The sequence below is a fragment of the Xenia sp. Carnegie-2017 genome, unplaced genomic scaffold, assembly GCF_021976095.1.
Source record: "Xenia sp. Carnegie-2017 unplaced genomic scaffold, XeniaSp_v1 HiC_scaffold_4, whole genome shotgun sequence".
Taxonomy (NCBI): Eukaryota; Metazoa; Cnidaria; class Anthozoa; order Malacalcyonacea; family Xeniidae; genus Xenia; species Xenia sp. Carnegie-2017.
The window spans coordinates 4304969-4330663 of NW_025813504.1; the positions used below are offsets into that span (position 1 = coordinate 4304969).

The following is a 25695-nucleotide window of genomic DNA, read 5'->3' on the forward strand; positions in this document are numbered from 1 at the left end:
CCAGCGTGCTAGTTTGGTAAATTTAAGATCAAAATTATTGTTCAGTTATACATTCAAATATTCATCGTTTTTACAACCAAAACATTTGCATAGCCTTTGTACATGAACGTGCTGTCTACGCCACTGTTCACACAAGCGAACAAAACGACTACTACAGGCAAGGGCCATTAATACTTGAATAGTTTACGATACCAAACTTTGCCATGGTATTTTTTTATTTCATTATAAAAGAAATTTATGATTAAGTAGTAAATTCTTTAATAGAATTGTGTTATGACATTACATTACATGATTCACATAAGGAGAAACTAGTTTTTGTCAAGAATTTATAATTGTTTATCTACACATTCATTAAACTGTTTTATTGATTTATAAAACAATTTAACGATGTTGAAAATTGATAATCTTTATAAGGTCTTATGCTATATAGAAAACTGTTAAACATCTCTAGAAAAAGTCGAATGAATCAATTATACTGAAATGCCTAAGGTCTTATACATATACTCACCTAGTGGACTTCAAAATCTCCTCATAGTTGCTCAATGACGATGTTAACTCACACTTATACTCTTAGTCACCGAATGGAGTTCAAAATCTCCTCATGGTTGTTCAATGACGATGTTCACTCACACTTATACTCTTACTGAACGAGTGGACTTAAAAAATCTCCTCATAGTTGTTCAATGACTATGTTCACTCACACTTATACTCTTACTGAACGAGTGCACTTAAAAAATATCTTCATAGTTGTTCCATGACGATATTTTCAATACATGATTGCTTGATTAATTTAAATTTATTTATTAGTCATCCTGCTATCGCTATTGTCGTTGCCCTTGATTAGAGAGAGTGGGACTTTTATGTTGCCCTCATTGAGTGTGCAACTAGATCATTATCATTTTTCATTTATTTATATATTAATTGTTTTTACAGTGAGTGACCAACTAAAATGTTTGCAAATAACACGAGTAAATGAACGTGCTGGCCACGCCATTGTTCGCACAATCGAAATGAATATTACAGGCAAACATCATTAATATTCGAAGTTAGATGTACTTGCTATAAAGAAACGTAGAAAATTTCTGTTGTGATTATTCTTGTTCATACACTCCGAGAGTTCAGGTGGGAACACGTAAATGCTGAAAAGTGCCTTGGAATTATTCATAATTCTATTCTTTGCATCATTAAAAACTAAACAATGAATACATGGCATAACTACACGACTATAATGTAGCTATAGGCAAAGAGTTCAAGTAAACAAAGTCTCGCTTTATTATAGGTAATGCAGCTAAATTCTTGATTTTTTCTATTCGTTTTAATTCGCAGTTCTTACACATCCATCTAACTCTCTCCAGACCTCTCGTACCGGCAACCGGATAAATCAAAACTTAGTTGCCAGGGCTAAAAAATGAAAGAAGCAATCTCTGGTGCGTTTAATTGTAAGTCAGCCAACAATAAGAACAACTTTACATGCTGTAGTCAAATTTTTACATAAATCCTGTAAATATAGCAGAATACTCATGATAACTGAGCATTCTTTACTTTCTAGTGAAGACAGAATGCGATAATTGTAGACAGTTTTTAAGCCACAGGAGTTCTGGATGCAAGATGAATATATTATATACTAATAGACCCATTGCATGTGACGTCACAATCCCGGTGACGTTACATCTGGAGGACAAGCAAACGCGACATGTAAATAACAAAGCAATATTATTGTCAAGGATGGTTAACTTTAGCGCAATTTATGGCTGTTCGAAGCGTGCTGATAGGGATAAGGAATTAAGTTTTTATCGGATACCAGCTGTGAAAACCAATGCAAGCAAAATATTGCAAGATTTACACAAGGAACGTCGTTCTTTGTGGCTTCGAAGAATTCGTCGGGCAGACATTGATGATTCTAAATGCACGTATTTACGAGTGTGTAGCCTTCATTTTGTTACTGGTAAGCCAATGAGTTGAAAAAAGCTTTGTTGTGTTCGTTTGTGTCATTTTATACCATTTATTATTTTGTTTACAATGACAAGGAAGCCATCGGCTTTAACGGACCAAACTAATCGAGACTGGGCTCCATCTCAAAATCTTGGACATACATATGTGGAAAAAGTTGACGTCGATCGCTATGCTCGTACTTCGGAAAGAAATGAAAAACGAAAAAAAGTGAATCCGTTGAAACAGTACTGTCAGCAGTGACCCAATCGACCTTGACAACCCATCTTGTAGACGAAGAACACGGAGTCATATCAGCCACATCTGCTTCATTGTCAGAATCAGAATCGAACACCAAATATTCACAAAGAGAACTGAGTTTGGATAAAATAACTGCAATTAAAAGCAAGATAAATCGCTTGACCTAAGAAAATCTTGAGTTAAAAAACAAGATAAGTGACATGACACTTGACGAGAAATCTTTCTTAAATGATGACGAAAAAGTCCTCTTTTACACTGGTCTGCCAAATTGGAAGATCTTGTCAGCAACACTCGAACTGGTACGCCCCTACCTTATGCATTCTCCCAAATGCTCTTTGTTACCATTTAGGCAGTTGCTTTTAACAGTTATGAAACTGTATTTTAATTTAACTGGTGTAGATTTGGCTTATCGATTTGGAAACATCAACAAGGGAACTGTATCAAGAATTTTCTTACAAGTAATTGTTCTTTATAATTGATTAAGCCCTCTTATTTTATGGCCTGATAGGGAAGCCTTAAGAAAGACCTTGCCCATGGATTTTAGAAAACACTGCCCTAAATGTGCTGCCATCATTGACTGCTTTGAGATTTTTTTAGATCGTGCATTAAATCCTCTTGCGAGGGCACAAACTTACTCATCCTACAAGCACCACAACACGATTAAGTACTTAAATGCTGTCACTCCCCCAGTGTACAGTAAGCTTTGTTTCCAATGGCTGGGAGAAAGAGTCAGTGACAAACATTTGACTGAGAACAGTGGTCTCCTGGATAAGCTCTTACCTGGAGATGTAATCTTAGTTGATAAAGGCTTTGATATCCAGGAGTCAGTTGGTTTGTACTGTGCAACTATCAAGATGCCAGCTTTTACTAAGGGTAAAAAACAGCTCAGTGGCATTGAAGTTGAACAAACCAGACGAATTGCTAATGTGAGGATTCATGTGGAAAGAGTGATTGGAAACCTTAGAAAGAAATATACACTTCTGAGTTCAACTCAGCCAATTGATTTTGTCAATTCTAAAGAAAATGAGCCCACTACAATAGACAAAATAGTTACTGTTAACTGTGCACTAATTAACATTTGTGATTCTGTCTTACCTTATGACTAAATAATATCTTTTAAAAGATTTTGCATGCATACACTTAAAATTGTACTAATAATATTTATAAGACATTTGATTCATTATATTTCATTTATTCAATTTTTTGGGTCTTCAGTACCATTTTCCAGTTAACTCTGGAAGTCTCCTCAACACAAATTTCTTTGCTGCCTCTATCTTCCTTTCTAGAAATTCGTTATTTTGAAAGATTCGTTCAACAAACAAGTCTTTCTCTGTCCACACAACAAAATCACAGTAGCTCAAACCTGTGCATGACAACTGAGCCATAACCTAAAAAAGTGAATTTCTATGCATTAAGCTTGCTAAAGGAATTTATGAAAACAAGTCTTTTTCTATCCATACAACAAAATCACATTAGCTGAAACTAGTGCATGACAACTGAGCAATAACTTAAGAAAGTGAATTGCTATACATTAAGCTTGTTATATGAAATTAGAATAATTTACAAATGTACTTGATAGTAATACGCATGAACTCTTTTAAGCTGTTTTGTGCCTTCACTTTTTACTTCAATGCAAAACAACCTTTCATCTATTGAAGTTTCAACTGTCTCATCTTTATGGCAAAATGGACACTATCAAAACAAAATCAACAGGTGATGTAATTATTATGTTGACCTTTCCCCCATGAAACATAGACACAATGAATAACAAACCTTTATTTCCCAAATCCCATTGCCACAACATTGGCAAGAGACAAGCCCATCTTGAGAAGCACCAAGAGATCCATGGGTCAAATGAATCCAGAATCCACTGTTTGTTACTGAAACATTTTCATGGTTTGTGTTTACCCATTTCCGATATTTGTCTCTTGCCACCTCTTCATGCTGGCAACCCCATCTTGTTGCTGCATTTGAAAATTTCTTCAGCTCTGGATAGCAAATGCTTGTGATCAGACTCTTGGAAGGTGAATCTCTGTTGGTGCGACAAGCTGCTTTGAGCTATAAGCAAGCAATGATCATATTTTTCACCAACACTTCACGCACCCATCCATTCACAAAATTTTGATAACTATCAAGACTCTTACAGTTTTTAACTGCTATTTCGTGTACGCACTGACCGAAAATAATAAATACATGCCAACATGAATGTAGCTGACAGCAGGCCACAGATCGATATCGTCGAGCCATTGATTTTTTGGTATTTCGTACGGATCATCTCCATTGCAATGTCCTAATTTCATTTTGTAACGCGCTTTACTATCCTTACACTGAATATTTTCTATATATCCAGGCAAAAAACCTTTTTTTGACCTAGAAAGCGCTGACTTTATGTTACTAGCCATATTAACATATAAAGCAATGCACAAGTGCTTGTCCTCCAGATGCTCCCCCAGCAACAGTTGCTAAGCGTGCGTGACGTCACTGCAAAGGGTCTATAGTAAGGTATGGTGACTTGATTCACTTTACCACAACTTGGTTTATTTTTAATATTTTTAACTGTCTCGGTAATTTAAATCTCGATCCTTTGAACGAATTGCAAATCGGGAGTGTTCGTGTTTACAAAGGAAGTGACTGAAATAGTTTAGTTGCTAACCAACGTATACAAACTTTGTAATTTAAACGATTTATCCTGCTGTGCAGACAAAATGCGGAAGCGCTAGTAAGCGAATTTGATATATTGTGTAACGTAGCGTTTTGCAAAATCTACTGATCGTAATACTCAATTCTTATCAGTTAATCAAGATGATGATGCCCATGGAATATTTCTGGAAGAAAGGAAAACAAAATTTTAAGATTTTGAAGCCTATCTGGGATGTTATAACAGATTATTTAGTGATACTTTTAGGAATTTTATCCGTTCTTGTTGCTGGTATGGAGGTAACATCAGGAAGTTTTGAATGTGTAGCAGTTGTCAATTGCCCCAGTGCATCAAAACCAAACTTGAATGCATCTTGGCCACTTGTGAATTTAAAATTTCCCGATACATGCAAAAAATTCTACGAGTCTCAAAATACAAGCTTTGTTGAAAGAACGGAAGTCGTTACAGATCACGAAGTCCATATTATATACAAAAGTTTTGTCAATTCAGAATGCAGTAAAAGCGCGATTCAAGAGTTTTCGGCTTATTTGTGGATCGTGTTGTTCGTTGAAGCATTATGGCTTTTCATTCTCGACAATTTTGGTTGAAACTTCCATTAACTTCGTCGGTAATTGAAACATTTGTTGATCTCGTGAAGGAGTGTTATGATTCACCATGTAATAATTCAGGAGTCACTAACGCAGTAACGAAGCAAAGTTTCAAACAAACGAATGGATACTTAAGAATCCCAACTGGCGAAACTTCCAATTTTACAGATCAATGCAATGATGCCGATTTTTCTCCAGAAAATACGAATGCGTTACTTGGTTTGTATGAGAAAGTGCAAATGCTTAAGGAAGACATATCAACATCTCATTGCATTACAAAAGTTTCGAATCTCTATACATTGAAAAGTGGGCTTCAATTCATTTCAGTAATAATATTTCTCTTCATTAATTTTTATTTCTTGAAACATATAAAAGACACGATGACGTGTACACTGACTCAGCACATTCCCATTCCTCAAGATTATTTTCTATGTTCCCATAACCTTGCTCCGGCCATGTATTGTATTGTTTATGTTTATGTTACGCTTTTGGCATTGAGTGGAGTGATGTTCCTTATATTATTTTGTTGGACATTTGTGTTGCTATGTAAGAAATGCAAATATGATTTTTCCAATCAAATACGTCAACGAAGTGGTAATCAGTTATCACAAATACATCCAGAGGATGGAGATCTTGGTTTTCTTCTTCATTTGTTGCACGTCTACAATAAAATGTACGTCATTAGGTTCGCTCATTTTCTTTTCAAAAGCATGAGGAAGAATTTGGATGATATATATCCTGTTGCAGTTCTAGAAACCAATTTAGACCATGAAGGAAAATTGTCTTTATCTCATCTTCCAGGACTTCCTAGTACGATTTTTGATCCTATGATTTCCGAAAACCTTTTGAACCTTGAATTTAGAAAGTGTTATCTTGAAGTTAATGATTTTGATAACTTCCAGAAGCTCATCAGACTGAAATGTTTATTCATTGTGGAGTGTGGCCTCGATTTGATTCCAGAGAAAGTGTTTAGCATGGCATGGCTCGAGGAGCTCCATCTCAATGGAAACCTCATAAAGAGGATTACTGATGGCATTTCAAATTTGAAAAGTCTTTCTGTCCTCAAGGTTAGCGACAACAAACTCCAAGACATTGATCCCGGTTCGTTGTCAAAATTGGAAAATCTGAAGATACTTGATATTAAAGGCAATCCTGCATTGGATATGAACGCTTTACGTCAAGCCCTAGATTGTAGAAATTTGCGCCACTTGGATTTTCCTTCGCATCTCATGGACAGAGCTGCTGACAAACTTACTGAAAATGAGCGAGAAAGGTTACGCAATCTTACTCAGCTGGACTAAGCCCAAAAACATTTTTAAGTTAACTTAGAGGCTAATTTGCAGGTTTAATCAACATTACTACGCAATTTATCGTTTAGAACTTAGTTTACCAGTTTTAAATTAATTCAAGGCGCACAATTTTTGTATATGTTAATAGCATTCTTTAGCGACGGGAATGGAAAATAATTGAAAATTCTTAAACACTAGTTAAGAAATAAAAGATGTTTACTGTGTTTGCACAGGCTTTTGCAAACCGAGGAGACCTTTGGAAGAACTCGAGAGCAGATCAGTGCAAGACCGAGATCGAAGCACGAGGGTTGCACATTCTCGAGAGTTCATTGTTAAGAAAGTTAAGGTGCATTGGTATTGATCTCAATTTTATTCCTTGCATCATTACAAACTAAACAATGAACATATAACATAACTGTAGCACTATAATTTAAATATAACCAAAAATATTTGAATGAACAAAGCCATTTATATCAATTTACTTAAAAATAGGTAAGACAACTGATTTTAGCTATAAAGCTTTCTTCTTGATTTTCTCGAGTCGCTTACGTAGTTCTGAAAGATCCGTCGAACTCTCTCCCGACCTCTCATAGCCGGCTTCCATATCAGCACTTTGTGGTTTTGGCTACAAAATGGAAAAAGCGCACTCAAGTCGCTTTAATTGTAAGTTAGCAGACAATAACAACTTAAGAGGTTCTAGTCAAATATTTCTATAAATCCTAAATAACAACTGTCTGATAACACCAAAGTCACGCTGATCAAATTAAACTAAAAAAAATTATTCTGAGACTATTCCCTAACGAATTGTCAAAATTCAGTGAGGGGGGGGGACAGGAGGAAAAAGTTAAATGAAAATGAAGAATGATTTCCATTTCAAACAGAACACTAAAATAAATTTTAACGGAGCATTCTACACTAACTATTGAAGTCAGCAGAATGAGGCTATTGTCGACAGTTTCCAAGCCTTCGGGTGTTTTTTTCACTGCAATTGGATCTGGCTGTATTGTTTTTCTGGCTGAAAGAAAAAAAAATATTATGAAATCATAAAAATGTAAAGGATGTCGGGCTAGTTTTCGATGATGTAAGGATAATAGGAAAGGAGCAACCATATGTTTCCAGACGTTCACTGTGAATGGCAGCGCACATCAATTGATAGACAAACCCTTGGAAAACAACAGCAATTCTTTGTGAAACAATAAGGAATACTTCATTTAAGCGCTAATTTTGTGAAAAAATTGTCGGCACCTTGCAGGTACATATAAAAGTTTGATCCTCTTGAATACGGTTATGTAATCATTAGACTATCCATGTGAACATGGCTAAGTAATCACGTGCTAATCCAGGCAAACATGGCTACGTAATCACTTGTTTACCTCCTTTGCGCGAATATTTCCATATTTTTTCTGCAATAAAGCAAGCCGATCACGAAAGTAGGATGGGTCTTCTAAATACAAAAGGTCGATCTATGAACAAAACATATGAAACAAAAAAAGATTAAATGCGTTGTTTAGGAATAATTGACGCAAAGCATTACGGTATAGATTTAACTGAACGATGCAACAGAAGAAACACCAATGGCCAGTTTACACAAGCAAATGCCATGCAAAGCTACACTTTTTTACCTATACTATGTAAATAATTTTGTGTCTATTCATTATAACGAAACATTAAATGCAATTTTTCTCTTTTGTAGAAACGAAGAACTTCGCTGAAAAATTTGCATTGAGGGGGAAAAATTCAGCAGATTTAACAATGCTATAAACGTGTGTGGAAAAGGAAAGTTGAACTTTTGACTGTGAATGTTTCTCGAGATTCGGGAGAAGAATTTTGGGGTTAAAACTGTCGACTGCAATTTTGTCCAAAGTTAGTGAAGAATCGAAAGTAAATTATAATGATTCACGAGAAAATATTTCTTTAAATATAAAAGAGAAATGAGGGGATGCATGACAATGACGACTTTCCCATAAATTTCGGAAATTATGTTATTTTGATTAAAGAATCTTTTATATGTTATTCAAATCATAATGGCTTTTTATGAAATTGTCTTACTTACCCGTAGTTGATGCGGCGGTTTGTCGCACTTCGATATTTTCTAGAAAACATTGAAATTTGATTAAACGCTATCATTCTCAATGTTTATACAACAAAATAAAATATTTATTAAATTTGACACAAACCACATATTTCGTGTTTTCGTTTTTAAAACATTACGGAAAAACATAATCTCAATTAACAAAACAATGGAAAACTAAATCTACTGAATGATTTATTTATGAAGTTCGATAATGTATGACCAAGGAAAAAACAGTGAGAAAAGTTAATCATTCGGTCTGTAAAAATTGACATGTTTAAGTTACATTCTATGTCGCTTTGTTTTTGCACTTTCTATTCATGCTCCGATTCGCACGCTGTACAACATGAAACCTAAAGGCCCGTTTTCACTAAAAAATTTTCCACGAAACGTATAATTTTCCATTTTGCGCATGCGCTAAGTAAGGTAGAAGACGTGATCAAATTTTCAAGTGGAAAAAAACAGAATGTTTATTCATGTACAAATGTCTGAATTTTGTCTATTTAGTCAGGTAAGAGCATGCACAACATGGAAATATATACGTTCCATGGAAAATTCTCTTAAGTGGAAACGGGCCATGTAAACGTTTAAAGGCAAATTTGCCATCTGTAATTCACGATTAGCTTAACGGCGCATCAGCAAGCAAAACACCTTATAAAGGGCATTTGACCAGAACATACTAATTTTTAAATAATCTTTTCATTCAACAGAAGTTTGAAAACGACAGTGTACTTCCCAAAGCAGTCTAAGCCTGTTTTTAACTAGCCACGTATCATAACCTATTGTAGCTAGTTGAAAACAGGCTTTATGCTTATGCATATCTCTTTTCTCTCTCACGATTATGTCCGATTTACAAAACTTTTGACGCCATTTTGCACAACGATTCGCTGTAAACTTTCAAAACATCCTTCAAATTCAAGGCAACTTTTGGTTGAAATGATCAGACAATTGTTTGCACCATTAATTCTTCACAATAAAAGAAACTCTGCTTGGTTAAGGAACATATAAGCAAATATACCCGCCATTTCAAATTCTCTCAATGTAATGCAACGTCACAAGTTGTGTAAAGCATACATTACATAAAGTACAAAAACTTGACATTGAAAAGTGATATGAAAAAACTGTCATTAAAAGATAAAGTGTACTTTCAAAGTTATGTTAATTAAAAATGTAGTCTGAATAGGACAATTTTTGAGACATATGCCAAAGTAAAAGTTACAACGAACTTTCATTTTTTAGAAAGAAAATTAATTATATCCGGCTATAAAGTAAATGGTTTGAACCGGGTGAGTATCGTTTGTTTGTAGAATAGATTCCTGTGGTATAATCTTGCGAAGGTCTGTTTTTAGTTTTGTTGACCTCGAGCGATAATTTTTGAAAGAAATCCGACGTTTGCTCGAGAAAAGGCTCTATGTCCACATCTCTATGCTTTAGTCGAAAATTGTAAAGAGCCACGAGACCCTATAAGAATCAAAGCTTCTTCATTTAATAAAATCAACAACCGACAGTTCTCAAGTACATTATAAGAATGACCAGTACACTATCAGTGGAGAAGTCAGCCCGATGATATAGTCCAAGTACTTAAATTTTTAGTTAAAGCTTGTTAGATCACAGAGAAATACCACACTTTAATATAAAAAAATGGTCTAATATTTCTCTTTAAAGATCTCGTGCTCGATTAATAAGGGCTTAGTATATATAAAGTGTTCGCCACAAAATTATGTGTTATTTCATTTATAAAAAGTAGGCGCATCCTATAGTACCTCTTTCGTAGTCTCCTTGGTCCCAATCTTTTTAAAAATATCACCAAGAGAGTCGTGTATATCCTGACTAAGCTTGTGTGTTTTCATCTTCGGAGTTATTGGCTTTTAAGAGGAAAAACATACAAAATGAATAAAACTATAGCAACATATAAAAATGATAAAAACTGCGCTCTGTATTCTAAAATCGCTCGAGTTAGAGTAGTAAAATCAGCTACTTCACAAACAATTGAGCTGTATAGACAGAATAAAGAATTTCTATATTTAATAAGTGAAGTAAGCGCTATTCAAATTCTTTAAGAGTGCTTTCTGAACTTAACCATGCAATACGAAGTTCACATGGAAATGTGTAATGAAATGAATTGTACCGCCGTTCCACAATTCATCTACCTAAAGGTACATATTTTCCCACTACCTTTCAAGTGGCAGATTTTTAGAAAAGGGATCTGAAAAGAGACTGGGGGCTGATTAAGTTCTCACGCAAAATTGCTTGCGCGTACTAATTCACTCAACGAATGTTTTACTATTAATTTTATTTATCAAAATACAGCCAATCCAGTTCGTGCTTAGGTGCATTTTGAAAAAAGTAACACGTGATGTAATTTGTATGTTTTTAAATAGAGCATGTGTCTATTTTAACATTCACATTTGCAAGTTTTAAACAAATTAATGCTTACACGAACGAAAAAAGCATAATTAACAATGGTATTAGTCGTGAGTCTATCGTGAGATTGACTTCACAGTTTATTCTGGTTTCGGTACATTTTAAAAGGGGGAATAATAGAGGGGGAGGGGTGGTGGTGATTGAAACTAGGCTGGAGGCCAAATATTCATTAATATCCATTGAAAACCTACCTAAGTAACATGAATGGTAAATCAGACACCAACACTAAACTCTAATTATTCGCTTTTTACATAAATTATTAAATGAAGTATCGAATCAACCGTACTTTCAACCATTGATAAACCTTGATGATATAGTTAGATAATTATTGCGACTAAAGTTTTTGTTTTTATGATTGAGAGAGATCGAAGAATTATCAATGAACATTGACATAAGTTCAACAAGAAGAAAGACGTAAACTATACATGACCTAACGTCGACATGACACTTAAAGAATGTGTGTCAACCAAGATGCATTGCGCGCTAATCACTGCGTGACTGTCACTTTGTGGGTGGAGAAAATGGTGAATTATGTTATTGTTGTCCATGCAACTTAGACAAACGATGATAATTAATGTAAAATAGAGTTTCTAATCAATGTTTTTTTTGCTAACATTTCATATAAAATAGGGAATTATTCACAGCACTGCCATATAAATTAATCTATGTTTTTTGCCAACATTTCAGATAGCTAAATTAGACGTCGTAGTGACGAAATTGAATTCAGTATGCAGCAAGCTCTAAAGTAACGACGTAAATATAAACAAAAGCGCGCGATGCATCTTGGTTGACACACACTTATTTAATTCTAACCAAGGAAGGCGACAACAGTTCACTTACCGTTTGCGGCGTGAGTTCACGTGACGATTTTTCATCTTGTACGGACGTCTGTTTCTTGACCTGTTGTTTGGGTGGACTGGATTTTAACGTCGCACGTATGTACAGGAAAATCTCACTTTGCTCCGAATTCTCTATCAAATTTATATGATCTAAAATCTAAACGATAAAATTACGTCACTTACAAAGTATTATTTAGCTATATGTACATATAACGTACACATCCTATTATGTTCAGTTACACATGACGTAAGTGAAAAACGGTAAGGAAAAAATTCACTTTCTAAACCAAAAAACGTAGAATGATGTCACATACCTGCTTGTCCTTTATTCGAATCAAAGAATGCAGTAGGGTTTTGATAGTTTTCAATGGAGTATCGTCAGGACGATGCTTCCATGTTGAAGTAGGGTGTGCTTCAACGAATAGATGAATGTCTAGTAAAGCTTGACTTAAATCAAGATCTTGTATAGTAACAGGTAGTTTTCGCGTTACACGCCATAAGCACTAAAACATTATAGAAATGTTTCAGAACACTTTAGTTCTTCATTCACACTGTTTCACACTACTGATGCCACGCGATGCTACTTTATAGTAAAGTGTTAGAAGTATCACGCAAGTGCGCTTACTAGTAGCGAACGCTGACCAAATAATTGCATGTTCAAGTTGCCAGCATATATTTGCCGACGCAAGCAGTAAATAAAGCAAGCACTATATATGAGTGAAGTAAAAAGGGCTTATAGGTTGATGTACAAAGAAGAATGAGTGCCCTAGGGTATACTGTGCATGCATGAAGTACATTGACGTAAGTTTGTGTTAACTGGACAACACAAATATTTCTCCATGACATGGCCAATGCCGTATAATGGAGTTACATGGCAATGACTAACCTTCATTATGAGATCAATGAACTGCGGAGCGCTAGAATAATGCGTCACGCTGTCTTGAAGCAATTTAATCAAGGAGCTAAAATACAAAAACAAATTCTGAATAACAGGTGAAGTCTTTGGAATTGAGATACTTTTTCTACGTAGGTCGTTTTGATTCAACTTCGAAGAGCGAAATAGACTTTTTTGTTTAAGTAAAAATAATAAATAAATTACTAATTTCACTCTACATTATCTCGAATATTGAATTCAAGAAAGATATAACATTTAGTTAAAACATTCGGTGTGTGTTTTCTTTCGTAAAAGAAAAACAGGGTCTAAAACCTTAGAAAACCAAATATTGAATTAAAGAAAGACATTACATTCAGTTTGTTGAAACAATCGACTTATGTTTCATTTTGTACAAAAAAAGTGTTTAAAACCGTAAAAAAACTCATAAAGAAGGTTTTGCAATGTTCCACTAAAGACGGTTGGTAGACCCACTAAACCAACGTTTTTATCAAAACTTATTTCTTTTGTAAACATGATGTCAAGTTCGAATACGAAACACGAAAACCCTATCTAAAATAACTCATCCCAACATCAAACAATGCAAACATTAAGCGTTTTGAAGGCACATAATCATCATAAATAGCGAACTTCAAATGGTATGTTCAGCCTCGCTCTATAGTGTAGTGCTTGCTCTCTTGCCTTGCAACGACCTTGCGATAATTTAACCTACCCCAGTATATAATTTCTATTTGGTTTCTCGGTAATGTTAAGCATCAGTTTATTCACGCATCGGATGACCTGAGGACCTTCGTAAAGCTTTATTAAGTTCTGGTCCAACAAAGTCGTTATCATCACGTGAATAAGATCCTTCAGAATCTCTTTCGGTATCGCCCGAGCAAGCGTTGAGTCGGCGAACAGTGTGAAGTAGGAGCTAAAAATGGCTTTGTACAGGTTTATTATGTCTTCTTCTTGATGAGAATCCGATAACATGTGAGTAGATAGAATCATGCGTTGTTGAAGAATACAAGCAATGAGGAACTAAAAAAAAACATGAAACAATTCAAGCAATCGCTGAGTTCAGACGATGTCACCATATGGAGGGCAGCTCTTACTGTAAACACACGCCGGCAATCGAGCTGCATCAGCGGCAGACACTTACGAAATATTGGGGGCCTCGTCCTCAAGGCATGAGATTTCTAGGGAGATTCCAGCGCATACCTATTGGTCCACTTTTAAAATTAGATCTCCAGAAATCTAATTTAAGGATTGCTACATACGAATAATCCTACACACACAAGAAAGTTTAATGCATCTGCTGGTACGTCTACCGCACTGAAGTCTTTGAAATAGTTATTATTTAATATTACAGCTATGTTGTGTAGGTGTGATTTAAGAGATTTGGCGCAAGATTTTTAATCTTCCAAAATTATAGAAGGGAGGGGGGGGGGTCTGGGGGCGGTCTCAAGCCCTCCTTGACCTCTTCTCTAGTGTCCTCCACAGAGCTGCAAGGAAATCAAATATATGATGAACAAGGGGTTCATTCAGGCTACTTGAGAACAGTGTTTGGTTATGTTTGCATATTGTTATAGTTGCTAAATGGCACAACGAAAGTTCATGACAATGCAATATCACATGTGGCATTATATTACAACAATCGGGTTTCATTTTATGTATCATTAATGACACTCACGAATGAAACGATTTGATTGGTTCCAAGAACTTCGTGCAGGTCACGTCACGAATCGAATTCCCAGTTCGGATGGATAATAGAGCATAGAGTTAATGGAACGTGGATGTAATTTGCAAAAAGATATACGATTTGAGCAATCTAATTTACAGGTGATCATTGATCCAATTATAACCCCCATCTGATTAGATTCGAGCAATCTAATTAACAGTTAATCATTGATCCAATTATAACCCCATCTGATTAGATTCAAGCAATCTAATTTACAGTTAATCATTGATCCAATTATAACAGCCATCTGAGTAGATTCGAGCAATCTAATTTACAGTTAATCATTTATCCAATTATATCCCCCTTCTGATTAGATTTGAGCAATCTAATTTACAGTTAATCATTGATCCAACTATAATCCCATCTTATTAGATCTGAGCAATCTAATTTACAGTTAATCATTGATCTAATTATAACCACATCTGATTATCAAGATCCTATGTCATTTCATAAGAAAACACACAAAACAGGCATAAAGAAAATTGCTGTATTGTTTGAAACTGTGCCACTTCATGAGTACATTTGTTACACTAAGAACACAGAATAATGATTATACAGAATGGTCACTCAGGTGTACAACGTGTCTTCATGTAGGCCATTACTCCAGCCAGATGATTAGGATTTCTCACTTGTTTCCAACCATTAAAATTACATGACGTCAATACTTAATAATGAATTCAAGTATATTTTGAGTTAAGAAATGACTTCGGATCTTTTTTAAAGGTTTGAAAAGAGTCAAAAACCTTAATCATCTCGCTGGAATAATGGTGGCCACCATGCGCGGGAACAAAAACAACAAAAATTCCGACATGAGCGACTCTTCTGTATATTCTTATTCTGTGCTAAGAATATGATTGAAAGGTTTCAATCAAACCGCTGACCCAAGTTTTTCATCTAAACCTACCTGATTGAGATGTTTTAACCACACCGCTGACCCCTTATCCTTGAAGTGATCATCCAATTCTTTCAAAGCCGTAATGGCCATCTTGATTTCGTTGCTCGCGATTTGAGATACGCAATAATCAACGGCCGCCGAAGAGCTGCTGGGTGAGAACATCTTACGACCTGGACTACTGGACGATGAACTACAAACCATACAAAAAATATTAAAGAATGAGTATCAGGGTCATGCTTTTCGCGCTTGGTTGGCCATGTTAAGCGACTCCGAAAATGACGGCTATAACATGTTTGATTTGACTACATAAGTACAGCATATAAATACGGCGTGAATATCGTAGCAGCAGTCAAACTTTCAACCATAAATGCTTCCTATAAATAAATATGATGTGTCGTAAGTTCAAGAAAAGTGAACTTGCTGAATCGTGTCGTAAGTTCAAGAAAAATGAACTTGCTGAATCCTGTCGTAAGTTCAAGAAAAGTGAACTTGCTGAATCCCGTCGTAAATTCAAGAAAAGTGAATCCACACAAGATGGAAAGTACATAAAGGAAGGGATTCGTTAACAAGACGGCACTAAAGATAAAATTAGTACATCCCGTGACTTTTTATCTACATATCAAAACATAGCTACTTGGAATAACTACATTTCTGTGGCTATATCTACAATAAATGAAATCTCTAAATCCATTATTATTAATCCATATACGAAAATTTAGTAAAAACGAGTAATATAAAGAAAATGAAGAGAACAGATTATCTTTGATTATCTCTCCTCAAACTGTTTACATGCGAAAACTGACCGGAAAAAACCTTCAGTAAGTAAGACTGACTGATACACAGGTGTGCCGGTAGTGACGTAAGTGAAAAAAGAAAACAATTGTTTTTTTTGTCAATATGATCAAATGTAAACACAAATATGGAAAGGGGAGCGAAAGAAAATATCTCTTTTCATATTTTTTGAAATAAACACCAATTCTTTTTTAATGATTTTCTCGGCAAAAAAATGCACGACTTCAATAAATTGCCATCCCGCAAGAGAATCTGGAAACACTACACATGTGTGTCAGGGTGTAAGACTATTCCATGGGTCTAATCTGCCTGTCTTCACCTTACACAAGGTCCGCTCAAAAGATTATCTTCACGTACAAAACCAACTTCAAACACAAAAAAATTTTCCCCTTACCTCGTTATTCTAGGCAATGAAGGTACGGGTTCATTTAATAAATCATTTACGTCGTCATTGGTCACTAAAGATGGTAACGCATTGCTTGATTTTCCTGATCCCGCCTCGATTTGATCGAAATCCAATGAAAAGTACTGTTGGACAGCAGGCTCAACTTTTGCTGAAATCGATCTAAAATTCATGGAAATAATTCGAAGCTTTCTGGCTATACAGAACAGCACTATAGTAATCCGAGTTTAAAAATAACTTTTAACAAACTGAGTTTGAATGGATTTTCCTTTCTATTCTAAATTCATGAATATGCGAAACAAAAAGGACTGAAGAGGCACAAGATGTTAAACAAGCAAATACTTTAAAAAGATGTCGTCACAACAATAATGAAGTTCAACCTATTTGCAACCACACATTATCTTCAAGATACAACGAACTTCACCACCACAAAATAAGATGGCTGCTTAAAAATATTAATGAACTAAACAAATTTAGTTGCAGCACCGAAACCTGGGCTTGATTAACTTAATACCTAACCCTCGGGAATTCTAGGTCCAACCCAGTCCCCCTCAAACCGAATTTAAATTTTTTGCCTGATGGAAAACAGCTACTTTAATTAACAAAGAAAACGCTGAGCTCTCGGCATGTAAGCTAATCTTACTTGAAACCAAATAAAATGACAACACCTCAAAGAAAATTATTAATGAGAAACTCTGGGTTGCAATCACAAAGATCGCGCCACGCATTGCATTATGGTATAACTCACAAAAAATTAAATAATTTCGATTAAACCCTTGTAAACATGGCACTTGAGCTCAAACAAATGAAACATATATCTTTGCTAAGTTTTAGGAAGACAGGACTACATACTTGCTTTGAGTTGTATTAGCTGATTTTGATGGTTTCTCAACAGTAGCGACAGTTTCACTGGCTTTCTTTGTTGACTGACTGGTTGCTTTAGCCCGTTCAGTCAGAGCAGTTTTGGATTTACCCGCTCGACGGATGCGTTCGTCCAACAAACTTTGATCTTTCTCAGATATCTAGAACGGAGAACATAACACCCTGTTTTATAAATTTTCTTTTAATACCATTTTCATTTTATAGGTAAAATCCTCTGGAAAAAGCCTGTAAACGCTTTACATATGAGAAATATTGATGGAAAGCAAAGCGACGACCTAAAATACAGTTTTCAAAGAGGTTACAAGATTAATAAAAAAAGTTCACGAACGTGCTTTACGATAACAATTGCATAAAGACCAGAAAATCAAAATATCAAAGTTCAATCTCACAAAGTGAAGAACGTAAACCTTAGTTCTTCAAGTTTATAAAACATAGCACAAAACAGACGTGACAGCGAATACAAAAACTTTAACTTTGTTTCACATGCTCAATAGATATGGAGTGAATGTGGTGCTAAAAATCCTCTATTGTGCAAGAGGGAAAATTTTACTGTCGACAATTATGAATTACTTAATTTTTCTGAAACCACAAACATTAGGGCAAATTTATCCCTGATTTTTACTAATCATTTGCTGGAAAGATATCTGTTCGGATATATCAAAAAGAATAATTAAGATGTAAACAGGACGTGGAAATTGAACGTATGTAATCAACAGCACATACCGCATCATGATCTCGATGGAATGAAAAGAGAACTGTGATTGGCAGTATACTTCAAACCAACTGTTGAAAGACAATCGTGTTGTATATATGATTACTACACTCACCCTTCCAATATATTTATAGACTGTTTCACCAACTAGATTGTAAACCTCGACGATGGCATTGAGTGCAGCATTCCTTACGCTGTTATCTCGGTCAGCGATCTGTGCAGCAATGGCGGGAAGCGCTTTCGCGGGACTTGGCTGACACACGTTCTCACCGTATACGCTAATTAAGTAAGCAATCTCTCCTAAACATTCCGTGCGTGTTTTGCGTTCTTCGACCTGAGTCCATCCGCCAGGAAGTTAAATAATTTACTGGCCGGGTAGATTTTTGTCACCCATTTCAGCAGGGCACGGATCATCTTTCGTACGGCATCCTTTGGATCACCTATCTGTTGATTACAAATAAAATCACATTGAAACTAAAAAATGGGACAATTTTATCCAATATTTTAGATATGTAAATCTGCTCTTGACAAATCAACTGTGCAACTATGGAAACGGATCAAAAATCATCAATCAAGATCGAATTTGATTGGCTGTATTATGCCAAATAATAGGCAATCTCTCAAGAGCTTCTTTATTATTGACTTGAATCTTATTATAAGTGAGAGGATATCAAACAGAAGGTTCGATAACTTTGCTGCTGAAAGAAAGTATATCCTGATCACGTACAAATTGAATTCAACGATTTTCTTCGCATGCAAGTTAAATTGGTCAACAAAATTACGGAGCAGCATTAACCAACCGCAAACCTAACTTCCACAGAATTTTTTAAGAGGAAAATGATGGTAGCTTTTGTGAGTTCAAACAAGATAACAAAATAAATTAGTAGAAAGTGCCAAAAATAATCTTTCCACCAAATAAGGCATGCTTCAAAACAGTTCTACTTGAAGTATATAATTATAAATACATAATTAATTATACGCCACTACTTGAGTGCATATAATTAACGTTCCAGTTTAGTGAATAAATGACGAAAATGCGCTCATCAAGTCCTTTTTCAAATTTATATCTATTTAAGAGGAAAACAGCAGAGGATATGCCTCACTTATATATGAAGATGAGTTGTTGTGCGCATGTGCCTTCAAACAGTAGACATTCCAGTATAGATCTGAGGAATGGTGTGACGTCATTCTTTAACAGAACATGTAGATCATAGATAGTAAAAAAGCAGGAAACACGCAAGAACTTTAGTCAATTACAGCATCGCTTGTTAACATTTACCTTTTTACAAACATTAACGAAGGAAATTAATAATATAATTCTACTTACCTTTTGACCTCCATAACATAAGATGATTATAAATTAGATTGTGACCGCATTCCAGAATCCGTCATATTATTAGTTTATGCTACATTCAGTCAGGGTAGCTAGCGTGCTACTTTGGTAAATTTAAGATCAAAATAATTATTCAGTTATACACTCAAATATTCATCGTTTTTACAACCAAAACATTCGCATTACCTTTGTACATAAACGTGCTGTCTACCCCACAGTCTACACAAGCGAGGAAAACGACTACTACAGGCAAGCGTCATTAATACTCGAATAGTTTACAACACCAAATTTTGCCATGGTACTTTTTTATTTCATTATAAAGGCAATTTAAAAATAATGAATAAATTCTTTAAAAGAATTGTGTTACCTTATTTTTTTTGAGATATGTACTTTTGCTTAAATATGCAAACGAATCGTTTTGACATTACTTTGCATGATTCACATAAGGAAAAACTAGTTTTTGTCAAGAGTTTACAATTGTTTATCTACACATTCATTTAACTGTTTTATTGATTTATAAAACGTTCTAACGATATTGAAAATTGATAATCTTTTTAAGTTCTTTATGCTATATGGAAAAAAGTTAAATATCTCTCTTGGAAAGATCCAATGAACGAATTATAATGAAATGGCTAAGGTCTTATACACTTACTCACCTAGTGGACTTCAAAATCTCCTTATAGCTGTTCAACAACGATATTTTCAATACATGATTGCTTGATTGATTTAAATTTATTTATTATTCATCCTGCCATCGCTATTGTCGTTGCCCTTGATTAGAGAGAGCGGTACTTTTATGTTGCACTCATTGAGTGTGCGACTAGATCATTATCATTTTTTATTTATTTATATATTAATTGTTTTTATATTGAGTGACCAACTAAAATGTTTGAAAATAACACGAGTAAATTAACGTGCTGGCCACGCCATTGTTCACACAAGCGATCGAGGGAACCTAATACTACAGGCAAACATCATTATATTCGAAGTTAGATGTACTTGCTATAAAGAAACGTAGAAAATTTCTATTGTGATTATTCTTGTTCATACACTCCAAGAGTTCAGGTGTGAACACGTAAATGCTGAAAAGTGCCTAGGAATTGTTCATAATTCTATTCTTTGCATCATTAAAAGCTAAATGAATACATCACATAACTACAGCACTCTAATGTAGCTATGGGCAAAGTTCAAGTACACAAAGTCTTGCTTTATTGTAGGTAATGCCGCTAGACTCTTGATTTTTTCTAGTCGTTTTAATTCGTAGTTCTTACTCATCCGTCTAACTCTCTCCAGACCTCTCATTACCGGCCTTTGGGTAAATCAAAACTTAGTTGCCATGGCTAAAAAATGAAAGAAGCAATCTCCAGTGAGTTTAATTGTAAGTCAGCCAACAATAAGAACAACTTTACATGCTGTAGTAATATCTTTACATTAGTCCTGTAAATATAGCAGAATACTCACGATAACTGAGCATTCTACACTTACTAGTGAAAGCATAGTGCGATAGTTGTAGACAGTTTCCAAGCCACAGAAGTTCTGGATTCAAGACGAATATATTATATACTAAAAGTATGGTGGGCCACAAATGGCACAATACCTCCATGCAAAATATTATGTTTTTCATAGAACATTTAATATTTCCACACAAAATACTATGTTGTCCATGGAACATTTGTTGCTTCGCCTTAACAATATTGCTTATTCTCGGTGCAACGTTCAAACTTGTGCGCGCGCATGAGTTGAATATAATGCAATTACTTGAAGTTTTCAGAAAATCTATTTGGTAAATCTTATCAAGAATCTAATAAAGCAGGAGTCTGAAAGTGTAATTTTTATGGCATAACGTTCGGCCAAAGTTGTGGAGCAAAGCTGTTGGATAAACCTAAATTTTACCACAACTGTGGATTTTGTGCATTATCAGATGTCGGTAAGTATACAATCTTACAGTTTATAAAATACAAGTGCACTCACGTTCGTTCAATTATAAAATGGAAGTTGTTCATTCTCTTTTTTATTTATTTATAATCTTCTTATCTATCCCTATTCTTCTGATATGTTTTCTCATATTTTTGGCTATTGTATTATTTTCTGTAACAATATATTTCAAACTGTATTTAAACACAGAAATAGGCTCAAAACCTCCCAGCAAGACCATTGTAGTAAAGCCCCTTTCATTTGAAGAGTTCCGTAAGAAGAAAGATGAAGACAGATCATCAAAATTTAAGCCAAAACATGGCGGGAAAAAAGCAAAGTTGTCTAAAGAGGTGAAGGTGCAGGTTGGCATTGTGAAAGACAAAAATGGAGATGGTGTATTGGTAAGGGTGAAGTCAAGAACAATAACAATTGGAGTTGATGAAGATGTTGATAGAAATGCTCTTCTTAAAAAAGCAATTCATAAACATTCAAGACATCATGAACAATTTAACAAGTATAAAAAATATGTTCTTTTGTATAATGACATGTCAATTGTGAGGTATTTACCCCAGAACAACATACTATTTTTGCATTCAAAATATAAAGAAGATTTGTTATTCCCATACTCCAAAATGTATTTCTGGCTATGTACAATAGATGATTTTGAAAATTCAATTTCTGAGGAAAGTTCTGACAAGGAACTTGAAGAGATTTAGATGAAGTAGCATGAGTTTTATCCTTCAACATCAAAGTCATTAGCCACAACAGGTTGTGGGGATTTCAAGGAAGTTGCAAATAATAAAATCCTCCAATCCTCTTCTTTGTCTTCTCAAAGTTCATTTACCTCAACGTCTCAAGTTTGTGTCACAGGGACAAGTTTGTGTCACAGGGACAAGTGTCTCAGCATGGAATAGAAAAATATCTATTGCAACATCAATACCCTACATGTCTAGGATACTATTCAATTGCAGACATAGAAGCTCATGCAGACATTTGTGCAGAAAGGAGGATAGACCCAAATGCCAAGTTATCAGATGATGATCTAATAACCTAGAAAAACACTCATGACTGAAGAGGAAACTGGACAGCCAACTGTTGCCACTATGCAAGAAGTGGTTCAACTGTTTCAGGACAATGTTAACAGGATGTCGACCAACAGAGTTACCATTCATAGGCGATTAGCTTTTGCAGATTATGTGGATGCACCGAAACGGAAATGGTTTGTTGAAGGAGGAGTCTTAAAATTTGTTTTGCTGGTGAACCTTCTATTGATGGTGGTGGCCCTAGGAGGGAGTTTTTCACAGGTGAGAAAATCAGTGAAGATTTTTTCAATTCATACTGTACAACTGTGCAAAGAAATCAATATGTAGTAGTTTGAATGTTTGTTTTATACCTTGTTTAATGCTAAGTCTGTTCCATTGTATTGATAGATGTCCTACAACACATTAAGTCAACTTTGTTTGATGCAAATGGTTATCCACTGTTTAGTGCACGAGCACTAGCAAATGAAGGGTTTATGGTTGCTGGTAAATTAATATCATCCTCTCTGGCCCAGGGAGGACCAGCCTCGTGCTTTTTGCCAAAGAATGTATTTAATTATATGGCTGAAGGGGTAAATACAGTACCGCTCGCGTATTTGTTAACATATGATACGCGTATGATACGAAAACATACGCGTATGATACGAGAACGATACGCGTATGATACGAAAAGGATACGCGTATGATACGAGAATGATACATGTATGATACGAAAAGGATACGCGTATGATGAGCGTATAATGCATGAACGATAAGCGTACGTATGATACGAGGATGAAACGCTGTGATACTTGATAGAACTTTGTTCATCGTAATGAGCGGCACTATGGTGACATATAGATGTCATCAGTATACACTTAAGAAATTTTCACCATAAAAGAGTTAAAAGGAACAATAAAGCAACTGGGTTTTTATAAATGATACCATTCAAGTTCATGTATGTTATGCATCCATAAATTTTGGGTTGCTTTAGTTTCAATGAAATGTGTTTATCTCACGTCATATCTAAGTATATATATGACTAATCAATGACGTATATAGTTTGTGACACATCCTATGAAAACGGAAAGTCATTGTGATTAGTGGTTTGCTGAAGGAGGAAGTCTTAAAATTTGTTTTCTGGTTAACCTTCTATTGATGGTGCTGAGCCAAGGAGGGAGTTTCTCAGAGGTGAGAAAATCAGTGAAGATTTTTTCAATTCATACCGTACAACTGCCCAAAGAAACCAATAAGTAGTAGTTTGAATGTATGTTTTATACATTGTTTAGTGCTAAGTCTGTTCCATCAAAGATAGATGTCCTATGACACATTAAGTCAACTTTGTTTGATGCAAATGGTTATCCACTGTTTAGTGCACGAGCACTAGCATATGAAGACTTCATGGTTGCTGGTGAATTAAAATCAACCTCTCTCGCCCAGGGAGGACCAGCCTGATGCTTCTTTGCATAGAATGTATTTAATTATATGGCTGAAGGGGTAAACAGCATACAGTCCAACGACTGGTTGGAGTTTGTTCATGATTCTAATTTCAAAGATGAAATTGAAAAGGAAAAAATATGCACTCATTAAGAAAAGCAAGAAAATTTCACTTTGAAATATCTCAAAGCTGTGCTTAAAGAATAGAAAAAATTGAATTCTCATTTGTTCTACTTATTACTTATTACCATAGCATTCTTAATTACATTCAGTTAGTTAAATGTGAAAGTGATGAAGAGCTGAGGACATTGCTTTGCTCAGATGACATGATGAGCATTCTGCAATCAATTGGCTACAGGGGTGCTCCCTCTAAGGAGAAATTGGCCTCACTAGACAACATTATTCGGTATAAAACCATGGTCATGTTTTCATACGTACAGTTCAATCTACGTTGTTCATCTTTTTTGACGCATCAATATCTTTTGTTGTAGGTCGATTGTAATGGCAGGAATTGGACATATGCTGGCAATGATGGACCAATTAAAAACTGGTCTTACACTTTTTGGGGTTTTGCAGCAAAATCAAAGCCACCAGGAGATAATGCCAACAATTCTTACACTGGATGGTGTTGCTAATTTTTGCTTGACTGCAGACATGGTTCTGGAAAATGTGACTGTAGAGTTTAGCCCTGAAGGAAGCAACAAAAAGCAATTGCAAATAAATGTCCACAAATTTTTTTATGACTATATTCAAGAATTGGACACAAAAGGTGAATAAGAGATAAATGCAATTGTACCTACTTTAATGGCTTTTTACTTAATTTATTTTTTTGTCCATTCTAAAATTCTGAAAATTGCATTTCCGAGACTCTAGAAACCAAAATTTCTCTTGGGATCATGCTGGCATCCGCCATGACTCAAGTCTGAAAAATCCTAGATCCACCCCTGTCAGTGTTAAAATAATAATGATTCAAAACAACAACAATACCTCATAAACTATTAAAGATTTTTGACCCTATGATTTCCAAAAATCTTTTGAATCTAAATTTGGGAACTGTCATCTTGAACTTAATCATTTTGAGATCTTCCAGAAGCTCATCAGACTGAAATGTTTGTTCATTGTGGAGTGTGGCCTCGAGTTTATTCCAGAGAACGATTTTAGGATGGCATGGCTTGAGGAGCTCCATCTCAACGGAAACTTCATATAAAAGATTACTGATGCCATTTCAGATTTGAAAAATCTTTCTGTCCTCAAGCTTGGCTACAACAAACTCCAAAGATCATTGACATGACTACAAAATTTCGGATCTCTTGATTTTGACGGCAATCCTGATTTGGAGATAGACGCTTTATGTCAAGCCCTTGACTGTAGAAATTTGCTCCAATTGGCTTGTCCTTTACATCTCATGGTCAGAGGTGCAGACGACCTAACTGAAATTGATTAAGAAAAGCTACGCAATGTTACTGCCGAGTAAATTTTTTAATCTTTCCAATTGTGCCTGCAAGAAATATGTAATTTTAACATACATTATCATACTCGGAGCCATAAACAGACTGATTATTATGTTTAGCTAATATGTATAATACACAAGATGGTATCACCAATTACAAAATTTTCACTGACCGTTCATCATCAAT

The 25695-nt window shown here is 35.1% G+C and overlaps 1 protein-coding gene and 2 long non-coding RNA genes across 4 annotated transcripts; 1 reads left to right on the top strand and 2 right to left on the bottom strand.

Annotated features, from left to right (window-relative positions):
- Positions 1–1628: 1628 nt before the first annotated feature.
- On the top strand, positions 1629–3389 carry LOC124455777. Of its 2 annotated transcripts, XR_006952018.1 has the most exons (3): positions 1629–1945; positions 2028–2489; positions 2590–3389. It is a non-coding gene; the product is annotated as an uncharacterized LOC124455777 (long non-coding RNA). The 2 variants fall into 2 exon arrangements; XR_006952017.1 differs by having other exon boundaries at positions 2028–3389.
- LOC124455779 lies at positions 3367–4244 on the bottom strand. The gene is made up of 3 exons (XR_006952019.1): positions 3964–4244; positions 3833–3882; positions 3367–3578 (listed from the first exon to the last, which is right to left on the bottom strand). It is a non-coding gene; the product is annotated as an uncharacterized LOC124455779 (long non-coding RNA).
- Positions 4245–7236: 2992 nt separating this feature from the next.
- LOC124455887 (cytoskeleton-associated protein 5-like) lies at positions 7237–19985 on the bottom strand. Its single transcript, XM_047006499.1, has 15 exons — positions 19968–19985; positions 18746–18799; positions 18471–18689; positions 17614–17783; positions 16753–16923; positions 15576–15756; positions 13664–13971; positions 12946–13021; positions 12374–12562; positions 12061–12216; positions 10560–10661; positions 10156–10257; positions 8779–8817; positions 8099–8188; positions 7237–7350 (listed from the first exon to the last, which is right to left on the bottom strand). Exons 1-15 carry the CDS (start codon positions 19983–19985, stop codon positions 7237–7239), a joined length of 1989 nt encoding a protein of 662 aa, XP_046862455.1.
- Between the last annotated feature and the right edge of the window lie 5710 nt (positions 19986–25695).